The sequence below is a fragment of the Colias philodice genome, chromosome 6, assembly GCF_061535455.1.
Source record: "Colias philodice isolate Cphi_HAF_F1 chromosome 6, ilColPhil1 Martin Lab GWU primary, whole genome shotgun sequence".
In the NCBI taxonomy this organism is placed as follows: domain Eukaryota; kingdom Metazoa; phylum Arthropoda; class Insecta; order Lepidoptera; family Pieridae; genus Colias; species Colias philodice.
The window spans coordinates 2,385,656-2,408,510 of record NC_143091.1 but is presented as its reverse complement, the minus strand read 5'-3'; the positions used below and the strand labels follow the sequence as shown (position 1 = coordinate 2,408,510).

Below are 22,855 nucleotides of genomic sequence, written 5' to 3'. Positions count from 1 at the left end.
TTTATTATTCTTTTTTGCGTATTCAAATGCGAACTTGCGTGTCTCATACGGTGTTAATCCATAATTAATGTCAGCAGCCGTCTTCAAATAAGCTATCAGTTTATTTTCTTCGTCATCGCTAAATACCTGCCTATTTTTTATGTACCCCGCCATGTCCAGGGTCAAATCAGCTTTCCCGAGGTTCGGATAACGTTCTAGCTTTTGTTTAAGTTTAGTCACATAACGATGCAACGTTTTGTATGGAATTGGGTATTTCTTTGATGTGGCGTTGATGCTATTATTATCGAAGATTACTGCGTGGCAAGCTCTTTCTATGATATCTTTTGGTACATCACCCCTTTCAGATTTTCTTTTGTACGTCCTCATTTTCTGTAAAAATACAACTGTAATTTAGTATGTGAGAGAAGACTATAATAGTGTTTACATTGATGATGCACATTAACCATTAGCCCACACAATTCTTTAAATAAATGATAAAATGTTATACTTATTATAAAGGGGTTGGTTGACCAATTAGTCTACCTACCCCGAACAAAATTAGTCAACCAACCCCTGACGCCATTTTGAATTTCACCTGCGTATCATATGCAAACTCTGGCACTAACATGGAAGCAATACTGTGTAATATAGAATAAAATTATCATATTTACATTTGGCATAACAACAGCATTGTTTCTAACAGATCCAAAGACACAATAACAAAAAAAGTACGAACGAAAAAAGTTACTTACCGAGACCAAAAATACAACATGTGATGCCACTCACGAACGCCACGCGACTGCGGCGGCTCACTTCACACAAGTTAGCGGGTCGTAGGGAGGCATCGTCGCTCGTGATTGGTTGATAAAAAACACGTGATGGTGGCGAGTTATTGTTGTTTAGTCTACCTGCCCCTATAGCCAACCATCCCCGGTCTCCCCTACTGTATTTGCATATATTTTCCTGTTATGTCGTAAGTTCGGTCTGTATATCTATATCTACTAATATTATAAAGCTGAAGAGTTTGTTTGTTTGTTTGTTTGTTTGAACGCGCTAATCTCGGGAACTACTGGTCCGATTTGAAAAATTCTTTCGGTGTTAGATAGCTCATTTATCGAGGAAGGCTATAGGCTATATACCATCACGCTACGACCAACAGGAGAGGAGCCACGGGGGTGAAACCGCGCGGAGCAGCTAGTGGAATATACAATAGCTTAGCTAATTGTCTATTCAGAAAAATAGAAACATCCCACGGTACTATAGCAGATAGCGTAAATATATTTTCATTATATTGGCAATTGTGTTTGCTGTTTTGAAACTATGAATTAATTTATTGTTTAAGATTATTTCATTAATTACTAGGATGTCCGCGACTTCACTTGTGTTATATTATTAGTAAAGACATGGAGACTTAAGGACTTAATAAGACTAAATCAATTGTTATTAATGCCCGTGCCGTTATAAGTCCGTAGACCGTAATAGAGAAGCTGATTAATATACAAAATATATATTTAATATCAATAAACATATTTTTAGAAATATGATCGGTTCACAATTTACTAAAAACCTGTTATTTTCTCAAGGCAAATAGACACTATTGCTAATTAGTACACATTTTTGATCTAAAAAGGACAACAGACCAACACAAAAGGAATAAAATGTATTAGAAAGAATCTCATACATTTTTTTCCTTTTACGAAGCGAAGCTATAAAAATTCCAATAAGAATGTTGAAATGCATGTAAATCAAATTGAATGAGCATATATTAAAAATCAAAATAAACTAACAGTGACCTTTAGGTTAACCACAATAAAAACGAATTTCTTCAGACCCGCGCGTGTGACATTGAACTAAATAAAAAAAATGTTATCAGAATCCGTCAATAGGATTGTGAAACCATTATTATCTGTTATATTTACACATTCTAATGAAACGTTATTATTTTAAAATAAACAACCTCAAATCATTAAGTGAAACTCAATTCAACCTTTGTTTTTTACTAAATGCTTATTCTATTTCGCTATATTAATGAAATTACTAGACCAGTAACAAAAAATTATCGAATGGTATTGAGATTAGAATTTAAAAAGGAATATTAATATTTTTAATCAAACAGTTATTAAATTCCGAGTTTCGTAATAATCTTGAATTAATTTTTTTATCGTGCCTTGCTTATATCTTCCAATTTTCTCATGAATTTTAATTTATATTTTGAAGAGCAGAAATATAAATGTTTATATTTATTTCATTTCACAGAATAAACCCGATTGTCATTGTTACACAAAGTGTTATAAAACTTTAATTGCCGATTATAAAAAGTTCAGAAGCATTATAAACGAGACTAACCGACGACCTAGCTATTGTTAGCAGCCCCAGTTTCGATCTTTTCGGCAAAAACAAAAACATTTTCACTTTTATGACCTGACTGATAACGATCTGTCTCTATTACCTTTAACTTATAAAACTAATTGTCTTTGTACAAACTCTTTTGGATACAACACCTCCGGTCGCCTTATCGGCACAGAGCAAAGCATTGTGACGCGCAATAAAATTTAATATGCCGCTGTCAAAATTACTCCCGGCCCTTTCTTGTTCCTGGCGGCACAAATTGCTGAAGGACGCCCGAACTGGGTCACTTCGGAAATAGTTTATTGTTATCGGCTAGTAAGCGCGTACGCAGCCCGCACACAGGCGCACGCACACGCACACGCGTCCCCGACTCAATTAGGGCTCGCACATCCTCTAGTCACACTGGTTCACCTTCACATCTCGGTGGTACCTGCGGTATTTCAACTAATATCTTCCGCTTTCGTATCGGATCAGATTAACTTTCCTAAGGCCGACGGGTCAATAAAAATTGAAAAGCCGTCAGATTTATATTTTCATAATACCATGTTAATGTTGCCACTATTCTGTAAAGGTCACGTTTTTGTCTATTAATTTTATTACTATGTTACCCTTGTAAAAGATACTTTAATAGATCTAAAATGCTTTCCTAGTTTTAACGTCTGAATGATTAAAATTGGAAAATTTGTTAATGCGTCATGGCGAATCGAATGCGACCTCACGTTGTCAATACGTTATATTATTACGCAGAGAATTCTTAGGTGGCATGTTTTATGACAGTTTGCCCAATAAACAAATAAACGAATGACTGCATAACTAATAAAGCGACGTTACAATGACAACCTCGGATGCCTTGACCACGTCGATAAATTAATTATCACTACTATACATGTTACTCGAAGCGCCGCAGAGAAACTAATTGTTCGGTTTATAGGCAATTCGATTGTTCGCAAGTAGTTAAAGTTAAAGTTTCAAGGTTCCTAAACAATAACTCACACACGCGTAGCGTTGCACAAGAGTAGATAACACACAGAGCTATCAATTTGGTCTAGCCTAGTGCATTCACAAGCCGCTCTCATCCGCAGAGGGGCGGCAGTGCGTGTGCGACACACATACAAACATTTGCATGTGTTCACGCACACATCCCCGTGCACGTAAATAGCACGATTCGAATTATTTTTAGCAAACAGGAATTAATTAGTAATTACGTCTAGGTCAGTAATTAGGTGAGACGTTAAAGTTTGAGAAACAATGTAACGTCAATCTGTGTAATCGTCATCCCTCACGTCAATCGTTTACGTAATTTTAATATCTCTAGATAATATTTATTATTCTATGCAAGTGACGTTCTTACGAATGTCTGAGATGTTCTTAACGTCTAACCTTGAAATTTTTATTTTATATCTACTAATAACAAACATATTGCAATTGATAAAATGTTTTCATTTGATTTAGAAATCATTTAATTTTTGGATAAGATTTTAAGAACTTTGGAATTAAATTATACTTTAAAATTTTGTTTACGTTATATAAATTTGTCACTTAATAATTATTTCTTGAAACATGCCACTTCCTACTCAATTAAAATAGAATATAAAAAATCAAAGTCCGACATTTTGTTATTGAACGCTTCATTTGGAGCAAAGCTAGTCGTTTCTTTTATGAGTCTTTGTGGTTTGTGTTTGTTACATATGATTCAACTATAAGTACAACGGTGAAAGATTCCTATTGGGTCATCGTCGAAATTGAACAAATTACGCGATCCGAAGCATTTACTAGTACTATAATCGAATCAAAGTTTTATATAGACATACGAACTGTGTACGAAAGAAGCAATACAGTTATGAGAATAAAAATTTATCAGAACACAAATTAATTTATTCGTCTATTATATTAAACGTCTATTCAGCGTCGATTTTAATTTTCCTTGGGTTAAATGAAATACGGTTACACAAATATTCCAGCAATAAATACATTTCCGAACATAAAAAATCATGTTATCATCACGGTTTGAAGCTCGATTAATCTGTAATTACAGATTTATGACGGAGCCGTTCCTACGATGGTCATACACGCATAACTATTAACTTTACAAGCGTGTTGCCCGTTAGAAAAATTCGCATTAATATTTGGATTAACGTTTCTTATTTAATGTATTCAGTTACAAGTATGGCGATAACATCTAACAAGTTGTATTACAATTTTTAATTCTCACAGTAATTTTCCTGTTGCTAAGATGTTATGTTATTTTGATTAATGTTTTTACAGCTACAAGTGACGCCTCTGTGTGACCTCTACGTTCTTTTAATTCTGGGAAAATATTAATCTTGTTCGTAGAGTCACTTCAAATTGCCTTATTATTGTGTGACATTATTAAATGTACCTAATATACAGCTATAAATGTCGCCTTTGCTATAAAATTGTTATCCTTATTGTCCTTGCCTAAAGCGATCGCTGTTATAATTTATTATTAGTTTGAATTGGTCATCTTCATAAAATAAGTTTATATTTATTCTTCGTGTAAAACTAAACGCCTTTAAAGGTAAATCATAACTTTTATTTTCCATTTTTAGAAGTCAGTTAAAAACAGATCTTAATCACACCCAAACCTCAACTTCCAACGCTTGTGAAAGACGATCCCTATCACAATTACAGAACACTTGAGCAATTTTATTTAATTGAGGGAAATGAGAACAATCGCGTCTACAGTTCCTCGATTATAATTTTAATATAAATAAAGATATTCGCCTTTCCATTCCGTTGTGCAATTCATAATGTTGCCGTAATCGCAAAAATTTTCGCATATAAATCAACGCGAGGCCAACTCTTCTTTCATATTACTTTTTAAAATTCAGATTGTATTTTGTAATATATTAATGTTTTATAAACTTTCAATTTTATTCGTGCCGCTGACTTATCATTATGGACGGGAAGTTTAAGGTAAATAATGACTAATTCATAGGAAAAATCTGATCACATTCAAAATAGTTATTCATGCATCGACTTCGACAGTTGGATTATTTAAATTTATCGAATCACAGCTATTTCGGTATTATTTGTAACTGAATAAAAAATGTGTGAGTGTACTAGTGTAGGTACACACGTAAGAAGTGAAACTTCTGTATGACCTTATTTTTGAAAAATAATTTACTATATGCAACTTTACAGAAATATGTCGAATCACGCGATAAGAAAAAGATGGCGCGTAACGGAAAAATGTCACGCGTAACCAAAAAATGTTACACAAAATTTTTTTACAACCCCGATAAAGAAGTTTCACTTCAAAAAACACTTATTCATTTGTAATTTGTGACAGCCCTAGCTTAGTTTATTTATATCAAAAGCGGTACAAAAAGTCACGGAAGCGAGCGGTAAACTTATGAAAACACGGAATGTAAAATCACTTCTTATCACACCCGTTCGATTTGAATATTTGACTTCACTGATAAGAGGAATTGGGCCAGAGATTGTAACCGCCTCCAAGCCGGCTGATTCGCTTAATCTTTAGTTTATACATTTCTGACATATCTTATTATGAACTTACAGTGTGTTCAGGCAGTGATTTATAATGTTTATCAACTTAGATGTGTGCTTCTTACTACGCTTGTAGTGTACTTAGTACTTAGTTACTTACTATGCGAATGCCCAAATAAAAGCTTTAAAAAGTCTAATAAAAATTATGTTTCGTGTATGTAAGAGATAACTTATACCTACCTATAAGTTTCTATGATCGCGGAATGTTAAAAGAAAAGTGGGGTAAAAGTCAGTAAATTATCACTACCTACTTGCATTTTGGAGCATTTTGGCTTATGATGTTTCATTCACTTCATCCAATGTTACGAAAAATTAACAACGTACTCTATTCAAAACATCTCATTTGTATTTGTGAACGTTTAGTATATTTGTTATTTATGTCGAAACCGTTTAACATCAACCACGGCCGAGATTTGTCCTTTTACGAATTTATCATATCAATTCTCGAAAGACGTTACAATCAGGAAGTTAGAAACTCGAACGTGTTTGTATTTACGTTGTTTATTATCAACCTCTTATTATTATTTTCTAGTGAACTAGCGGCCCGCCCCGGCTTCGCCCGTGGTACATATGAAAAATAGATGTTGGCCGATTCTCAGACTTACCCGATATGCACAGAAAATTTCATGAGAATCGGTCCACCCGTTTCGGAGGAGTATGCAGACTAACATTGTGACACGAGAATTTTATATTTTCTAGTGAATAATTCCAATGGAGAATTGCGTCGTTCGTTACATTTCTCAAAAGTCACGTAGCCGTGTAAAAAGTGTTTCCTTTATATCTTTTCATTTGCACATACGCGGCGTATCTATGTGGGTTAAAATTTTCCAGCTTTAACAAATCGTTGCTGCTTGTTGGAATACAAATAAAGCGACTATTTCATTGTATGCATGTATGTATTTAATATAGGTAGATTTCATAATTAAAGTTGTATTTTATCATTATTCTCGCGATAAACAAACTGAATAGTTAATAATCTATTGATATGCGGGATAGAATTTAATTTAAGTAAAAAAAATACAGGCTCTTCAAATTTATTAAACACGACTTAAATACTATCGCGTCTCACCCCTTTCCCAACCAGCCAATCCCAATAATTAAGACAACTACAAAACTCATGAACCGTCAAAAATATCCCAAAAACGACGTAACAGCTTGTAAAAGCAAGGAAATCAAAACCGAGTTGCAAGTTACGTGTCTGTTACGTAAAGCCTTTCGTATACTTTCTCTGGCTACAAAATTTAGCGTGAACGGTTGCGCAACACAAAATGGCAGCCGACAAAATTTCATCATTTCAACGTCGAGAAGAAGCGACGTATAAGGAGAGCGGAGATGTGAAATTTGAAGATGACTGCACGGTTTAGGGCTGACTACCTAGTAAATTACGGCATCAATACAATATGCTAAATGCAATATGCACTGTGATTACAAAAAAACTAAGTCTTCCTGTTCAAAGTCATGAGTGCCTAGAAAAAGCACGAAAAAAAACGCAAATTCATTTAGGGAAATTGTTACGAATTACAAATGTAAAAGTATAAAACTGCTCCAAAGAGCCGTCAAGTAAAAAATATCAACTACCTACCTACACATACCATAATCTATTTTCAGCTTTAGAAAGTGCACTACATTTACAATTTACAAGTTGGCAGCCCTATTATAATTCCTGAATAGGATCGTGTCGAAACTGAACTAAGTGTTTACATGGATAAAGCGCTGTTGGTGCTGTACCTTTACATTACAAACTGACGTCAATATTGCTCAAAACCTCTTCAAAATAAGCGCAAATGAAAGGAAATTCAATCTCGTTATCCACCTAAAGTGTAAGTAATACAGAAAATTAAGTCCAGTAAATTAGTTATTTTGTGATGACCCTATACAATAGTTGCATTGAAATGCTATCTGTTTCATATCTATATTTCTTTATGTCGACACAATACAGGAATTGGAAAAAATGTAGTATTCGCAACGTTATTGGGTCACATTTTCCAAGTATTCATAGATTGCAGAATAGTTTACGATCTAATAGCGAAAGTCGAATTTTACGACGCAATAACCTATTGTGTTGTTTTGCGTAGTTTAGCGTATTATTCATTCATATTTTAGCGTTTATTAGTTTTCACTAATTGTTTTCTCTATGATTTCGTTTGATTTGCCGCTGTATAAAGTTAGATATCTTTGTATCACCGACATTGAAAAAAGAATATTAAAAACAATTAAATATTGTTTAATTGTTTTCAAATTATTCTATAGATGTAATCCGTAATGTAATCAAAAGAAACAGCGTGAGTACGCTTGTATAAAGATAAACATAATAGAAACGGCTGTCCAAAGAAAATGTACATTAATTTTTACCTAACGCTAAGCATGACATAAAGTAACTTTCTAAAAACGGGCCGAGTGACCTTGAAATAAAGCGTTCTTACAAAACCGCGGGCCACTCGCGGGCCCTACCGCCCCCTCCAGTGCAACTGATCTACGCGCACTCGCGCACGCATGCGTGTGTGCGTGCCACACCCACACGCAGCCGCAACACGTGTAGCGAGCGTGTGTGCAACCAGTCCAACACAAACCCAGTAGAAAGGAGTAGTGAAAAATCTAGTCCGGTCTCGCAGGCTTCGCGCAATTTGCCTCATTTGTCAAACGTTAAGCGTCTTGCTTTGCCCATAATGAAACACTAAAACTACTTATGTCTTCTCGGAATGCTGGTTCGTCATAATGAATCATTTAAACATTGACCGTAGAGAACGCATACATCACTACCCACTATTTTCGCTTCAATGTTAAGGAGATAATCAATGTCAACAAAGCTTTAATATAAATGCATTCGAATTAACGCCATCGCGTTAACGCACACGCTAACTAAACACACCTCAAAAATTCTAGCAGTTTTGAAATCATGATCTTCCAAATATGTGAAATCCTTGAACGCGCTATGTGGGTCATGACCAGGTTCCAATATGTCTCGGAGTGGGTTATTAGCATTAAGTACTGCGCTCGCGTCGATATATTGCGCAATATTGTTGACTTTCATCTCGAAGGTCAAGTGCCATCCTATTTCAAAATGGACCTTGGTCGTGGCTAGCTCACCTCGCCTCGTGTGTGAAGAACAGTTGAGCAAACGAGAGATGCTGCTAATGGATTCATATCGATGTATGCAAAGCTTTTCTAGCGCTCATTCGTCGATTCGTTTGCTACACGATCGGTCGGCAAATAACGATAAGTATGTACACCGAATGGTTCAAGGCACCTACCGGTTTCAAGGTCGACCGATTTCGCACCGTGAGAACTGCCGCATATGACTTAATCTATCATAATTTGCTGTAATAACACTAGATATATATTTTCAAATGACTGCCGACAATCAAATCCGACCTTTTCCTAGACACGCTCCTTATAAATAGTCATCTAACTGCAACAGTGATCGCGAAATGTCGAACACGAACTCGATTTTGTTTTTGAACGAATGTTGCAAAATATAGAAATATGCTTAGGGCATTTAGCTGATAACTATCTAGTAACTTTAGAGCTCAAGATGTTTCGCTGTCGTTGTATAATATTATACGCGAGCTAGAGCGCTGTTTACAATTAACTATTGACAGTTTATATAGTTTAAGCAGCATTAAAGTTGGAAATTGCTCAAGCCATATTTGCGTACAATCGTATTGAATATATGTAAAAAGTGAAGCCTCGAAGTACGTCTTGTTTGTATTGTCAGTTAGAGTGTATCTGGCACGTAGATCAATCGTCAATCAAACGCAAGGCGAGAGTGTTACTGTGAAATCTATTTTAGCATCATCGAAGGTAAATTCGTCGGAACTTTCGGCCCAACTCTCACAAGGGTACGAGTGCCATTTATAAATAATTTCATTTGTCAGTTGCCAACTCAGTTAGGACATGGCCTCGGAGCGAGTCTCGGTAAATGGAAGTTTTCACATTCACTAAATATTTGAATACAATGCAAATAATTTGTGTTATACGTACAGAATACAACAGCTGGGCTCCTCAATGAGCGTATGAGAACATACAAATCTTTTATGTAGTACAATTAGAGACACGCCCTTGCAATTCATTCTAATACAACAATGCTGTACCTACTGGCTACTACCAATCATTTCGCACATCTCTACCGGTTCTATGCTGCTCCGTTAGATGGCCTAAGCCCGGCTCATATTATTCTTCCGTCATATCTGACAAGAATTCATAAACAACAATGTCGTGTGTCGTGGTTGTCTAAAAGAAATATCTATTGCAATTGTTTCACGACCCGTGTTGTTGAAGGAAACGCACGAAGGAATGAATGCTATTTTTATAATTAAATAAGAAATAAATTAGTAGCATCATTAAATAAAATAAAAACATTATCATCATGACACTGATCTTACGCAACTCTTGTTCTCATTTACATAATTGAGACAGTTCCTTGTTTTGCTACGTAAAAGAAATTATCGACGATAACCTTATCGCTTCCCGAATGTAAAATTCAACTTTGTCGCGTACGTAATGAAATATGTTGAGTAATTGCTGCGTAGAAAATAATAAAAACACTGTTATCTAGAATGCGAACACTGATGCACCTCAGATAACTGAATCGGCCCGGGCTCTTATGAATGAAGTGGCATTTGTTGTGGAGCCGGGATTACATAATGGTTGTATGTGGTGCGATACAGCAGTTCGTACTGGCTCTAAGCATTTCGTCCGAAGGCCGCAGCCGCAGAGCGTGTGCGGCGCTCGCAGGCCACGCGCGCCTCGCGATTTCCTGTTTGACAACTATCGACTTACATCACTATCGTTTTCTGTCACTCTGCTGTTAGAAGCTCGAAGGGGTCCGGCCTGTTGCTAAGTACCTCCGTTCGTCATTGAAGCAATGTTGCCGGAATCGTTGCGGCCGATCTCACGCCTCGAAATCCTTCCTTATTGATATATTATTCGTTTACATCATGATTGTCCGCAATTATTTTCGGCATTCATGACTCGGTGGTCGAGCGTAAAATATTGTTGTTGTCACAGATTGCATCGAGCGTACAATGATGGTCGGAATGGTAATAGACAATTCAATTTATCCGATCATTTCAGCTGTATAAATGGAGCATGAAAATGTCGCGGACGTGTTAAGGCTCATGGGATTTCTGTGATTGAGGCCGAACGGATCGCTTGGCAGCGTCTAGTTTGCAATCGCAACCCATCGATGCATGCTGAGATCTAACCTGGATAATAGACAATATAATTGTTTTCTGCATTCCTTACCTTCAGATTTATGACTGCGCAGGCGACGGCATTGTGCTCTGCGAATCGAACAATAAAGCGATTCGACAGATAGTTACTCGACACACAAATAGCTGAAACCCAGTGTTTCACACAGTATCACCTTTTCTCATTTAAATAAATTTACAAGTTGATGATATAAATCATGAGGAACGATCGACATAATAATATGAATAATTTATAATTTGTTGTTTATGAAAATCGCACTAAAAAATCACAATGACATTTGAATTATACATTAATTAACATCATTTCGACAAATTTTTAAATTTTATTGCATTAAATAGTCGGTATTCACATTGAAAAATATTCTGGATCGTCCATTCTATTCTTCATTGTCCATGCTATGTTTACTAATATTCTTATAATTGTATAATTATGGGTATCCTTGAATCTACATATTGTCCTAATATGTAATTGAATGATAAAAAACAATGTTTTTCTCGTGTCCTTAAAAAGTAGGATCATTAAATTGTTTACATTAGAATTCTTATAAAAACCCTGTGACAAACAACAACATCTAAGTTTAAATTTAGCTTCTAAAATGACCAGTCGATTATCCTGCACCATCTGCTGGGATCGATGAAGTATAAGCCCATCCATATAAAGCAGAAAAGGCAATAAATTGACGTAAACGATTTGTCTCCTGCGCCGCGCTCGTTGGCTAATTTTATATGAAGACAAATGACGAATCGTCGGTAGGTCATTTATAATTGTGTCTTGGGCAACTGGCTTTCGTCTTCGATTACTGACATTGCCATGATGTCGTGTTACTTTACAAGAAGCGTAATGCAATTGACCTCGCATCTAGCATGCGTCGTTTAAGTGGTCCTAAGTCCCAGTCTAGGTCTGCAATAATTACTTCAAGTGGCGAGCTGTTTTCTATTATATCTTCTTCTTCATGGTTTATAATCTATTTCAATGACGGATGCTTTAATTAAAAACGGGTGTCTATTTAAAGAAAACAGTAATTGGGCTTGTGTAAAGCATTTTTGAAGAAAAAATGTAACGAAGGCTAGAAAAATAACGTTAGGTATTTATGGGAAAATAAAAACTCGAGTATATTGATAAATAAATAAACAATTCATAAATAAATTAAAAAAAAACACTTGACAATGATTACAATCAAAACACAATTAAACGATATCGATTACAAACTGAATTTATTAATAATTAATGATGTTGCTTTTATAAAGAATTTCTTAAGCTTGCCTTTCAAAAGGCTTTAAAGCATACATAAACAAATAGTTTAATGTTGTATAATTTTATACCACACGTCACTATAACCAATCTTCGCCTTTCATTAAAGAAAACATAACCAAAGTAAAAGTTTCATCATATCTCTCTTATATATAAAAATGAATCGCAAAATGTGTTGGTAAGCGCATAAGTCGAGAACGGCTGAACTGATTTCGATAATTCTTTTTTTATTATATTCCTTGAAGTACGAGGATGGTTCTTATGTAGAGAAAACGTAAACATGTACCACGGGCGAAGCCGGGGCGGACCGCTAGTTCATCATATTAAAATATTATGTGGTCGCGCCGCGCGGTTTCAATCGCGATTGAACTCCGAGCAAAAGCAATTTCTATACCTAGCTACCTTATGTGTTATTCTGGTATATAATCTACATTATTTATCACTGTTAAGTACTATGAAAATCAGTTCAGTAGTTTTCCCGTGAAAGAATAACAAAGTCACTCACAAACTTTCACGTTTATAAAATAAGATTGCTAAACACATCGTTGAATACCGACCCCGGTATCTTGGAAGTCGGTGTAAAACGGCAACATTTAGCAACGTAGGGGAAAGTTGGAAATTTTTCCCAATCCTACGCTCCACTAGCTTAGTGCTCGTATTTCATAATTTGCAATCGAACCGAGCGGTTTCGTAAACATGCTAACGTTTAACCACAGTTTAACTGTTTATCCTTGCTTATTGTTTCCGCTAGTTATTAATTGTCATCTACTAATTGTATGGGATAGTTTTCACGGAGTGACATGTTCTTTTTATTATGGTGTAACTGTTAGAGTTTTTAAGAAGAAGAGAAGCTAGGCTATAGTTGTAGATTTGATTTTTTGCACGCCTCATAAGCGAAGCGTTGAGGTGGGTACTACTGTCACTTCGCGCAAAACATCTGATTTTTCAAACTTAAAATGTCTTTATGTATCATACATTGCACTTGTAAGATAATACATACACACACATAATAAGAAAAAACACTATTTTTAACGTTCATGATATTTTTGATGTCATTTTTGTTATTTAAACTAGTTAAAAAACAGTTTAAAAAAGTTCTGTCTTGGACGTCCGTGTGTCTGTATGTGCGGATCCTTTTTCTTGTTAACACGATAGCGACCGAAATACTTTACTAATCGAGTCTTTTTTTTTCTCTTACGCTTGAGTATGCTCAGGAATAGAACCCTTTCATTTTTCAGGGTCTGATTCGATGTGGTTTAATTGTTATTAAATAAACAAAAATAATAATTAATAAATAATTATTAAAAAAAAATTATGAGGCGTGCACTTTTGGATTTTCCAATTTTTATAATATTATAAAAAATATGTAGATAATAATCAATTAGTCGTTTATTCATGTAATTAAACAAATGCTCATCTGTTGTGTAAAAAGTTATGGGAAAAGTTATGCGTAGCGATAACTTATAAAAAAGTAAAAAGTTTTCCTCAAAATGTATCATTAAGTAGGTTGAATACAGTGCGTTCAAATCAATTGTCCTTTTTAAAGTATAATTAGCTGTCTGTGTGAAAATGTAGCTACTAAATGTTTGAATCACGTTCGTATTATCATACAAACAACAATCGCTTTGCCATACTTACATGTAAGGTTTGTGCCAAATTCATTCACATACCGTACAAGCAAAATATCGGGTGTTTTGATATAGTCAATAGGATCATAACATCCTATTATAAATACGTATGAATTATTTGGACGTGAAAATGGATGCTAATTTTTTCCTTGAATTATGACGAGTTTGAACTATAGCAAATATCATCATATTATTTGCTATTTATGGAAATTGTGCGCAGAGCCACAGCAGAGCTTTGAAAATTTATTCAAATCATTGAACGTTGAAATTAATACAATTTTTCATTACACCGTAACTAGTAAAAGTAATAAAAGCACAACCAGACGCCACTATTAAATATTAAATAATTTCCTGCTCCTAAGGTCGAATTTATTTATAACTTTAAATTTTACAACTTTCAACATAACCCATCCAATGATCAGATCATCAGAAGGACAATCGGTACAATTAATCGACGCTTCCATTCACCATGATTTAGCGTGGTTTAAACCACGTTTAAACTTTATAAAAAGTTTAAACCACGTTTAATCTTTATAAAAAGTTTAAACCACGTTTAATCTTTATAAAAAGTTTAAACCACGTTTAATCTTTATAATAAGTTTAAACTACGTTTAAACTTTATATAGACAACAAGATAATGGCATGACCATTCTAGTCCAGTGTTTAATTATTATGTAACGTTACTAGTGTATACAACCTTGAGTTACACTTGATTCTTTACGATTGAGATATTTTTATTACCTCTTGTTTACATGAGCAATATTCAGTTGGTCTTTTTATGAGTTTCACTTAAAACAATTGCCTATGTCCGCGGTTTGATTTCAATTCATGGTTGCGCTTTTCTCGGTTTACGGTACTAGAGGTACTATTATTATTTATTAGCAATAATCTAGATATTTTCTATAAATTTATACTTTTATGTAAGTATCTATAAATAATGAATATCTTTGTACCTACTAATAATATAAGAACATTTTGTACTTTGTATTTTAAATTTGAAATTGGAAGAATAAATTAAAATTTACGTATTAATAAATACCTACTTTTGTATAGTTCCGCTGCTAATGAAAGTACATACAAAAAGACGCCACTAACTAAATATTCCCATCGTTTTGGGAATGTAGATGATAAACAAGAATGTTCAAAACAAGCTTGTGAAATATTTCGTATCTTTCATCTACAAATTGTGTCCTAATTCTTACGAAATCTAGTTTAGTATGGCTTTGTTAAATATTAAATACAGCAAAATAATTTATCAACGTCAAATCAAGTTTAATCAGTTAAATGTCGCCCTTACTATCGTTAAAATCACTTCCAAATCACCTTCGTAACTAAATTAACAGGTAAGAGGTGTAAAAAGTGAATGTATACATTTCCTGAATTTTGTTTACTGAAGTACCAGTAAAAGTATATTCAAATGGAGCGAAGGTCAACAATTACTTGCATGAGAATAAAACTTAATGAGCCTATTACTTAATGCCGCTCAAACCGAACTCCATTCATTTACTTTCACTTTATGTCAGCGCCATCTATGGGCGTTCTTAAAAAGCGATAACACACAACGAGGAGAAATTATTGTTTTCATTACTGTTTCGTAATTCTCGTATGCACCCACAGATGGCATTGTAATACATTCAATATCAAAGTTTCAAAAGATAATAATGTTATTATTATCAATAAAAATTAAAGCGTTAATATTTGACAGCTCGATAATTAGTATCAAATTACGTACTCACATTACACCCACTTCGCGGATGGGCAATTACCAATAACTTCCTTACCTACTACAAAAATAGTAATGGTAATAGTTATTTCGTCGTAACGTCAAAACTGACGTAGATTGGTATTCAAAATAATAAAAACAGTAATTAGTACGAATATTTAGACATAATGCAAATTTCAACCCTGTATTTGTGCTAACGTGTTTTCTACAGTTACATTTGGCTTCACACGGACAATGGCAGGCGAGGCAAAGGTTTGACATGCATCGTTGCATAAGACGCCCTAACAAGTTTTCAGTACTTTTGAAAGAAAATGCGCATAACATTAATTAGACTTTATACTAAAAACACGGCGTCCTTAATTACTTTAACGATAATTAAACTCGCAGCTTTAATAAAACTAAAAATATACCAACAAAACCCAGACTTAATCGCCGAGCAATTTTAAGCAACAACTAATTAATAATATCATCGTATGTTAATTTATTCTTCGAGTTATACACATCAAAAGCAAAATATTAAAAGTCGTGTCCTTATATAAATGTGTAGATTAAAGCCTAATCGACCCACATTCGTGTATCAAGGAGACAAGCATCACGACAGCTACAGGGTTACATTGTAAATATTTTTATGGTCCACATAATGTTATATTTAAATACCATACATTAATTTATATAACTTAATTATAGACGTTAGTATTAATTGTGTTGTCACTTTTACGGTCATACTTAAACGACCTACCAACTTAGTAAACCAGTTTATTTTGAAATGTTCTTCTGAACACTGATTAAATTGAAACACTTTTTTAAGCGAGTGTCTGTCTAATAAAGATGAAAAAAACAATAATGTTATACTTGTATTCTACACTGTTTAATGCAAATGTATATTTGCGTCCATATAACAATATTCTCGGTTCTTGTACAGAAATAGAAGCATCCTGCGTTATTACAATAAAAAAGAGGATACCTAACCTTTTATCTCTAACAATTTGAATGACTTCATGACTTCCGCGTTCAAGGAAATGTTGCTTCTTTGTTCTAGACATATATACACCCATTTGCATACTCGTTAATTAGAATTAATTATCTAAATGCTAATTACTTTTTTATTTGCATGCTCACTCAGTGTACCTAGTTGCTTGTAAACAGCCCCCCCCGTAATTATCGCCTTATACATTCTTAATGAATTAAAAAACTGAATAGTGTAATCTTATGCTTTATAATATATTTGTTTTTGATAAAAAAAAGGAATTTAATTGAAACATTTGATAAACACACACTTAATTTACCTACATTCAATTAAATGATAGATAGTACCTGTGAGTTATTGTTAATATCACATGGACAAAGGCTTAATTTCCCTATTAAATTCAGTCAACTAACTCGATGTCAAGGTATCATTTAACTACAATATTGCAAACTCATAATAAATCCATTAAACCTTTATTAGAAACTAATTCCAGGCCCTCAAAGTTATTGTGTCATAAAACACGAATACGATATTCAATATCTTGAATTATTCGCAAACATTAATAAAACGACAAAGCTTTATTACCATCGATACTTAAATTCAGATTTCTCATTTAATGCAATATGTAAAACAGAGACTGTTACAAAATCGTGACAAGAGCGAGCGATTAGAATCATCAACGTGTGCGGGAACGTTCCCCAGTGCAGAATACGGTCTCACTTCACAATTATATGTGACTTTTGACTACGAAAATAACAATAAAGCCACGCCAGCAACAATGCTTCTGAATCTTGCTAAACGCCTACACAATGCTCTTACTGATCGTCTTTTAAATGATCTTGCGTTATCGTAATAGCAAGTTGCGATACTTTATTGGGCCAAGGTTGTGTTGCGACAGGCTTTCTAACACCTGACACTACAACTGAGACATTAACATCGTTTAAATTCATCTCACCTTTTAACCTTTCATCCGATTGAGAAATTCTATTTGAATAGCCATTGTATACACACGAAATTTAATTAAACCGAATCTGTTAAACAAATTTGCCGCTAGCGATGATATTGAAACGTTTATCGGTTCACAGTTCACTGGCTGCAACCTTGTCTTCCTTTACATCGGCGGTTTTCAGTCTGACATAGATCGGGCCTAATGAACCGAAAACGTAATGACGTGCCTCCATTTCAGCATGATTTCACTTATTTGCAGCGTATCGTGCTAAACAATGCTTTTGCTCACGAAACTGTAATTTTACTCATATTCTAATTAAATCCAAGAGGAACAGGCACGCCGATAAACAATGTTATTTGCGAAGTGAAACCGAAACCAACGAGCGATGTTTATCGATTTAGAGCCCTTTATATTTTCGTATGAATAAATGCATGTACCGTAAATGAACGCAAACGGCGAAACAATGGATATCGTGTATCTCTGGAAAAATCTCTCCATTATTGCTGAAGTAAAAACGTGCGTAATACAGCCTTCGCTTGTATCCTTTCACGAGGGCTTCGTTAGTGCGGTTTGGTAACGAAAAATGTTTGTATTGCAGTGCTGGAATGATGGGCGAGGGTCTGCTGACGCTGACGTACGGCAAACACCACGCCTGCATCTTGAACGAGGTGGGTGCGGCGTGGCGTGGCGCCAGGTACTCCGACCTGGTGCTGGTGTGTGACGACGCCGTGCCGCTCGCTGCCCACCGCATTGTGATGGCAGCCGCTAGCCCACTTATTAGGTAAGCTTATCGTGCTATAACTATCTCAATTGTTTTTTTAATGTGCACTACTAAGCTTGAGTTGTTTGATCCATTGTGAAACCAACTTTAGTTAAAAGTGTTAGCGAAGTTCGAGAATTATCAAATAAAGCTAAAAAGGCAAAGTCAATAGTTTTGCATCGAATCATACAAATAATACATAGCTTATTTAAATAGGCTTAAGTTAACAATTTCTCTCTTGTGTTTCAGAAAAATCCTCGATGATACCCCATCAGTAGAGAATCCAGTAACCATTCACATGTCTGGAATCAACAGTACTTTAATGAGGCATCTTCTAGTATTTTTGTACAGCGGCCAAGCATATATCGAGGTGAGTATTTGTATAGTATGGATAATTGTTTAAATAGGTAAATATATAATTAGAAAAAAAAAACAAATATCAGTCTGTCCAATAAAAAATAAAATGATGTATCTCAATTAGTGTCCTCAACTCAAGTTATGAGCCTATTAATATTCCACTATATGTACCAATATTTATTAACGAGTTTATTTTCATCAAGCATTTAATAAATTTCATTATTTGCAGTCTGGAGAAATCGATGATATGCAAGAATTGTTTGAACTCCTGGAAATCAAATCAGACGTATGGAAATCCACAAAGGAGCGACAGCAAGCAGAGGAGAAAAACAGATCATGCGAAAGATTAAAAGCAAAAAGAACAGACATCAATAGCAATGAAAGCAGTAAACATGATGCACCATCCGGTTCTTCACATTCTGAAAGCGAAAGAGTTACGCCTAGCGCTGGTTTCAGCAGAGACAAAGAGAGAGGAGAATCAGAATCGTTAAGTATAAAGAAAGAGAACATGTCCACGAGTAGTAATGATGAAAGGGAAGAAGATGATGTGGACGGCGAAAATAAAGAATGTGGTCGAGTATCATCACGCCGGCGGAGCTCATCTAATCCTGTAAATCTATCTTTGGCAAGAAACTCGGAACACACTGGAAGCGAACACGACGATTCACAAGATTTGGATGTTGAAACAGTCGCAGCAAAGGTATATTCCATTTTATTTATTCATTAATTTCATTCATTTAAGTATAAGTAAATTAATCAGTATATCTATATGAATTTTCACATTTTCGTCTTTAGTATCAATACATTTTGTAAAACGTTATTTTTCTTTATTTCTAGAACATTGAACGAAGACGGTCTACTTCATCAAGCCAAGAGGATCCTCCACCTGAACCCGGTTATCGAAGACAACTATTAAATGACCGATTAGGCAGAGGAAGCGAAAGGACAAAAAGAAAATCACATTACTTGGAACCTCCCGAACTTGATTTAAGAACTGTTAAATTGGAAGATTATGCTCATCTGAAGCCCCCTGATCAAGATTTGATGTCACTTGTACAGACGTCACCAGAGAACTACGTTGTCACGCCACACCGAAAACGACGACCCGGTTTTCATAATTCACCATCACAAAATCCCCCGTTTGTATCGTTTCCACCAAGCTATTTAGAGGAGATGGCTCACCTTCGATACGCACAGGGGCCGGGAGTAGCTGCTGGAGTCGCTCGTCTCGGAGCTCTTCATCCACTTAGCGCTTCAGCACCTCCTTATCTCCCGGAAAGAAGTGCTACACCACCAGCAACGGCGCATGATGACGTACTAAAGTACAGACCTCCTAGTGCAGGATCGTGGGGACCCTGGCTTTGTCAACCTCAAATCGGGGGAGATGAAGCGCCGACCACAGAACATGAACAAGGATCAAGTAAACAGGCTCCGGTTAGGGAATATCGCTGCGAATATTGTGGAAAACAGTTTGGTATGTCATGGAATCTCAAAACACATCTCCGAGTCCATACTGGAGAAAAACCGTTTGCGTGCCGGCTGTGCGTCGCCATGTTTAAACAAAAGGCTCATTTATTAAAACATCTTTGTTCGGTTCATCGGAATGTGATATCATCGAGCGAAAACGACGGAAGAACTAACACTCCGGGCCGATTCAACTGTTGTTTCTGTCAGTTAACTTTCGAAGCGTTACCGGAACTTATTCGGCACCTCTCAGGCCCGCACAATAGCCTTCTACTCAGTAAAAATTTACACGAATGACGCCCGTCTTCGTGACGCGGCCTCACGCGTTCTGTTGGACTTTGAAACTCCTCTCAATCTGAGAGTTTAATTGTGATATGTGTGAAAAAGGTTACGTAGGTAGTGTAAGAAATTATTTTTAAGTTATGTGATATCGCAGAGCGATACTCATAGTTAGACATTCGTGGGAAGAGGTCAAGCGGATGTGACGTAATATAAGGATCATGTTTGCCGAATGGGTCCAAATTGTTATAATTTGTTTAAAAATTATAATTCGGGACCAATACCTTCCGAGATAGTATTTATTTGAAAATTGTATTTCATTAGCGTAAATATTATTTAAAAGCCACCGACACATTAATTCCTTAAGCATAGAAAATAGATGCAATTGTCAAAGAAAAGTTGCGAAGTCTTAAAATCCGTAAGAGAACGTCACACGATCTACCTCCTAAGTTAAAACCACATTTCATGAAACTGCAGGTGACGAAACTACAACATTGACTGTAGACCGTATAGTTTTAAACAGGGTTTACGTTCAATGTTTCTAGTCAGAATAATTGGAACTTAGCATATTAAATAAAAGTATTTAAATATTTGGTGCTGTACTAAAAATTCTTTATCCCAACCAACACTCTTCTAGTTGTACTATCTATTTTATTCTACCTTTAAACATTTTACTGTTCATCTTTGTTCCAAGAAAAATGTCTGACATAACGATTCGCAGCTTTTCAAGGACACTAAAAATCTCAATATTAGTTTTATCATACCTTATTTGTAATATGAATAAAAATGTGTTCGTATGTTAAATTTGAATCAGCCTATTCTAGATTTCGTGCCGATTATGATGTGTGGATGAGCACCAAAGATTTGTAAAGCATGGAAGTTGTTTTGGTGTACAATTAAGAAAAATTATAGGGACCTGAATTGAATTTGATGTGTTAACGTATGTAGGTACCAATTTAATAATCTCATGACTGTAATAGTAAGCTTATTTCTATGTTCTACAACTTCTGTAATTCCACTACGTGCTATTGTATTAAAATTAATCTTTCTATTTTTGATAAATTTATTCTAGACTTAATGTATCACAACAGGCATTATTAATACTTTATCTTAAGCTATTCTAAATCTTCAAACCTTATAAGACGTACTTCTATTATTGTGGCCAGTTATTTTTAAATGGTATCTTAGTTACAACCGTGTTTGTTTTATTTGCTTGTAAACCTTCATTTATTTCGGAAGGCCTTATTACGTATACTTATTAAATTTTCTCTTCTCAACCAAACCTGACTCATATTATGTACTTTAAAAGCAATACGTTCGATTATTCTAGTTACTCTTTGTAATACTCATCATCTAAATCATTTGAAAAACATCGATAATTGCTATTATTACAAACGTCCGTTTCTTTCGAAGATTCTTCAACAATTTTATTGAAACTATTTATATGTTTAAAAACTAAAGTTACCAACATGTTGTTCAAAGCGTAGATTAAATGACAAATTTGTCGAATTGCTTTAATTTTTTCTTCGATGTTACCTATCGTTATACCTGACTTTATTTGTTTTATTTTTCGTGTTTTGTTTTAACGTCGTATTGACGGTTATTTTTAATTGGGAACAACTTAATCATAAGAATTGTGATTGAGGTATCATTAGATTAACGTGTATGTGATAATCTGTTACTATTGTAAGTTTAACGAGAACGCCGTCTTCCATTGCGTTTTCCATTTTCGAAATACTTTATTTGTAAATATATTTAGTTATAAGACACTACATGACAATATCGTCCAGAAAACAAATCGCTGCCGCTGTTACGTAAACTCGAACAAAAAGAATGATATTAAACTCGAAGGTTTTGTAGATTTATGTAAAACGTTGTGATATTCCGGCGTAATGCCAATTTGCCTTACTGTACATGAAACAATGCAATTCGCATTTTTAGTTTGTGCTTCATACATTGTTCGTATTATAACGGTCAATGGTTTTAAAGTGAATAAACCAAACGAAATTGTATTTTTATAATGATATACGTAATTTAGATGAGATTAATGTATGAAACACAATACTAATCTTAAAATAACTTTTTTAAATTGTCAGAAATGACGCCGACAACTTATGTAAATAAAAATTAATTGTAAGTATACTTGAAAAAGAAGCTTAAGTCTTAACTTAATTCTTGTTGAACTTGAATATTGATTTTTCTGTTAATTGTAAATTAAAACGTATTTTTAAGTTTTCACATAGTGTACAATTTTTGTAGATATTGTTTAGTACATTAACATTCTGTAAAAATGTGTTCTTACCGTAGTAAATTAAATAACGAGAATATTTTAGTTACACAACCCGCTTTTTTTGTTCCTCCTCCACTTTCCTTTTATCTTATTTTATTTGAGCGCCATCTAGTGATG

General features: G+C 34.7%; 1 protein-coding gene across 2 annotated transcripts in view; it reads left to right on the top strand.

Moving 5' to 3' along the window:
* ken (zinc finger and BTB domain-containing ken and barbie protein) overlaps positions 1-22,789 on the top strand; it is a 28,503-nt gene extending 5,714 nt beyond the window's left edge. The window contains exons 1-5 of one of the 2 annotated variants that reach the window (XM_089696128.1): positions 18,016-18,104; positions 18,187-18,369; positions 18,598-18,718; positions 18,935-19,405; positions 19,543-22,789. In XM_089696128.1, coding sequence (XP_089552254.1) covers positions 18,031-18,104; positions 18,187-18,369; positions 18,598-18,718; positions 18,935-19,405; positions 19,543-20,466 — 1,773 coding nt within the window. In that variant the 5' untranslated portion in view covers positions 18,016-18,030 and the 3' untranslated portion in view covers positions 20,467-22,789. Of the gene's footprint in view, positions 1-18,015; positions 18,105-18,186; positions 18,370-18,597; positions 18,719-18,934; positions 19,406-19,542 lie in introns of those variants that run through there. The other variant, XM_089696127.1, reaches the window with a different exon arrangement.
* Positions 22,790-22,855: the final 66 nt, after the last annotated feature.